This window comes from Limulus polyphemus, unplaced genomic scaffold (assembly GCF_000517525.1).
Source record: "Limulus polyphemus unplaced genomic scaffold, Limulus_polyphemus-2.1.2 Scaffold7707, whole genome shotgun sequence".
Taxonomy (NCBI): Eukaryota; Metazoa; Arthropoda; class Merostomata; order Xiphosura; family Limulidae; genus Limulus; species Limulus polyphemus.
The window spans coordinates 24,132-27,442 of record NW_013673317.1 but is presented as its reverse complement, the minus strand read 5'-3'; the positions used below and the strand labels follow the sequence as shown (position 1 = coordinate 27,442).

General features: G+C 29.4%; 1 protein-coding gene across 1 annotated transcript in view; it reads right to left on the bottom strand.

Moving 5' to 3' along the window:
- The window catches only part of LOC111089874 (neurobeachin-like), a 27,753-nt gene that overhangs the window by 7,923 nt on the left and 16,519 nt on the right, over positions 1 to 3,311 (bottom strand). The window contains exon 2 of the mRNA XM_022403110.1: positions 1,625 to 1,729. Within this exon, the coding sequence (XP_022258818.1) occupies positions 1,625 to 1,708 (84 nt within the window). The 5' untranslated portion in view covers positions 1,709 to 1,729. The remainder of the gene's footprint in view (positions 1 to 1,624; positions 1,730 to 3,311) is intronic.

Sequence of the window (3,311 nt, the reverse complement as noted above, 5' to 3'; positions counted from 1 at the left end):
AAAATAAAATCAATCAATTATAAACACATCACACATTAGATTAAAATAAAATCAATCAATAAATCACATCACACATCAGGTTAAAAATAAAATCAATCATTAAAATACATCACACATCAGGTTAAAAATAAAATCAATCAATAAAATACATCACACATCAGGTTAAAAATAAAATCAATCAATTAATAAATCAAATCACACATCAGGTTAAAAATAAAATCAATCACTAAAACATCACACATCAGGTTAAAAATAAAATTAATCAATAAATCACATCACACATCATGTTAAAAATAAAATAAATCAATAAATCACATCACACATCAGGTTGAAAATAAAATCAATCAGTAAAATACATCACACATTAGGTTAAAAGTAAAATCAATCAATAAAATACATCACAGATCAGGTTAACAATGAATAAATAAAACATTACACATCAGGTTGAAAATAAAATCAATCAATAAATCACATCACACATTAGGTTAAAAATAAAAATCAATCAATAAAGCACATCACACATTAGGTTAAAAATAAAATCAATCAATAAAGCACATCACACATCAGGTTAAAAATAAAATCAATCAATAAAGCACATCACACATTAGGTTACAAATAAAATCAATCAATCAATAAAGCATCACACATCAGGTTGAAAATAAAATCAATCAATAAATCACATCACACATTAGGTTACAAATAAAATCAATCAATCAATAAAACATCACAAATCAGGTTGAAAATAAAATCAATCAATAAATCACATTACACATTAGGTTACAAATAAAAGCAATCAATAAAATACATCACACATCAGGCTTAAAATAAAATCAATCAATTAATAAAACACATCACACATTAGATTAAAAATAAAATCAATCAATAAATCACATCACACATCAGGTTAAAAATAAAATCAATCATTAAAATACATCACACATCAGGTTAAAAATAAAATCAATCAATAAATCACATCACACATCAGGTTACAAATAAAATCAATCAATTAATAAAACACATCACACATTAGATTAAAAATAAAATAAATCAATAAATCACATCATACATCAGGTTAAAAATAAAATCAATCAATTAATAAATCACATCACACATCAGGTTAAAAATAAAATTAATCAATAAATCACATCACACATCATGTTAAAAATAAAATAAATCAATAAATCACATCACACATCAGGTTAAAAATAAAATCAATAAATAAAACACATCACACATCAGGTTAAAAATAAAATCAATCAATAAAATACATCACACATCAGGTTAAAAATAAAATCAATAAATAAAACACATCACACATCAGGTTAAAAATAAAATCAATCAATAAAATACATCACACATCAGGTTAAAAATAAAATCAATCAATAAAATACATCACAGATTAGGTTAAAATACTTCACACAATACTTCATCCTGTAATTTAAACAAACAAACAAATAAAAACATATCATTTCAGCATGCAACCGAGAAATTTCAATACATATTATGACTCTTCCACCTGCATCAAATAGTTAATAAATACACTCAGTACCATAGCTGGTAAAACTGTGATCAATTACTAAATGATGATAATCATGATAAATAAAAGTATACATCTAGGGCATACCTGTAAACTTGATGGACAATGGTCAAGGAGATCTAACATATGTAGGATGTTTTGAGGCTTCTGGATCACAAAATTTAACTCCATGTCAAACTCTCCATCAACCAGCTATAATAATGAGACAGAAAAGGACAACCTTAAATTAACATTATTTTTTACTAGATAAGATAATTACATATTTGTTTTTGTACAAGAAGTATATCAATGAATTCCTAAATGAGACAGAACATGAACATTCTGTAAAATATATATTAGAAAAAAATAGATAAGAAATAACATTTCGTACATCAGTGGACAAGTATAACTTATCGGATGAGTGAAAATTAAAACTGTCAGGGGAATAAACATAACTTTTCACATGTGTGAATACTGAAACTGACAGGGAGTAAGTATAACTTTTCACGTGTGAACACTACAACTGTCAGTATAACTTCTCACATATGTGAATACTGTGAACTATCAGTAAGTATAACTTCTCACATGTGTGAATACTGAAACTATCAGTCAGTAAGTATAATTTTCCACAACTTAACTCTCAAACTATCAGTGAATAAATATAACTTTCTACACGAGAGTTTACACATTGAGAGCTCACTAGTAACAATAAATACTTTACCAAAAGTCTCCACACGAAACTGGTTGTTGTGTCCTTAATTAGGCTATAACTGTCTTGTAATAAAAGTTAATAATTACAGTATTTCGTTACGTTTTGCCACTGGAGATAATGAGACCTGCACTTCTGACAAATTATCTTCTCCCACTTCGTATTTCACTGAGCGCTCTATTATGATCCCCATATGGCATGCTCAGCTCACATTCCAATTAATAAAACAATACACCTGACACTCGCTAATGACTTGATTAATTATTTTACTCAATACACTGTTTTGTTGGACTATTTAGCTTTGTAAAGTTCACAAATTAATTATCAAACATTGGCTAAAGTTTAATCCTCGTCTAATACTAATTTACATGTAAGAGGCTCATCTTTCTAGTTTCCTAAGCCTTATTTTATACGTCATTAATTATGAAGAAAGGAAGGGAGACACGTGCCTACAAGAATCGCTTCGAGAAAGAGAAAAATCGACGCGGTATCTTTTTCTTGACAACCGGTAATAAACAGAAACTTATCTCGCAATAAAAATCTAATTTGTTCTGACTTCACAATCAAGTCACCAAGTGCGCCACATCGACAAGTTACGTTTCTGGACTTAACGAATACTTACTTCTACATTTATTCGTCATCTTCCATTTTAAGAAACTGTATTTTTATCGTAGTGCTGCACGAGAATAAAACAATAACAATTAATAACTCGCATTTCTTCACTTGACAAAACCGTAAAGTGTTACACAATCCTGCTCATTACCTACATCAGTCCGCCGATGGAACAGCGGTAACTTACGGACTTATAACACTAAAATCCGTGGTTCGATTCCCTGCGATGGACATAGTAGACAGCTCGAGAAACAAACTTAACATCTACCGAACCGCGGTGGACATAGTAGACAGCTCGAAAAACAAACTTAACATCTACCGACTGCAGTGGACATAGTAGACAGCTCAAGAAACAAACTTAACATCTACCGAACCGCGGTAGACATAGTAGACAGCTCAATAAACAAACTTAACATCTACCGAACCGCGGTGGACATAGCAGACAGCTTAAGAAACAAACTTAACATCTACTGA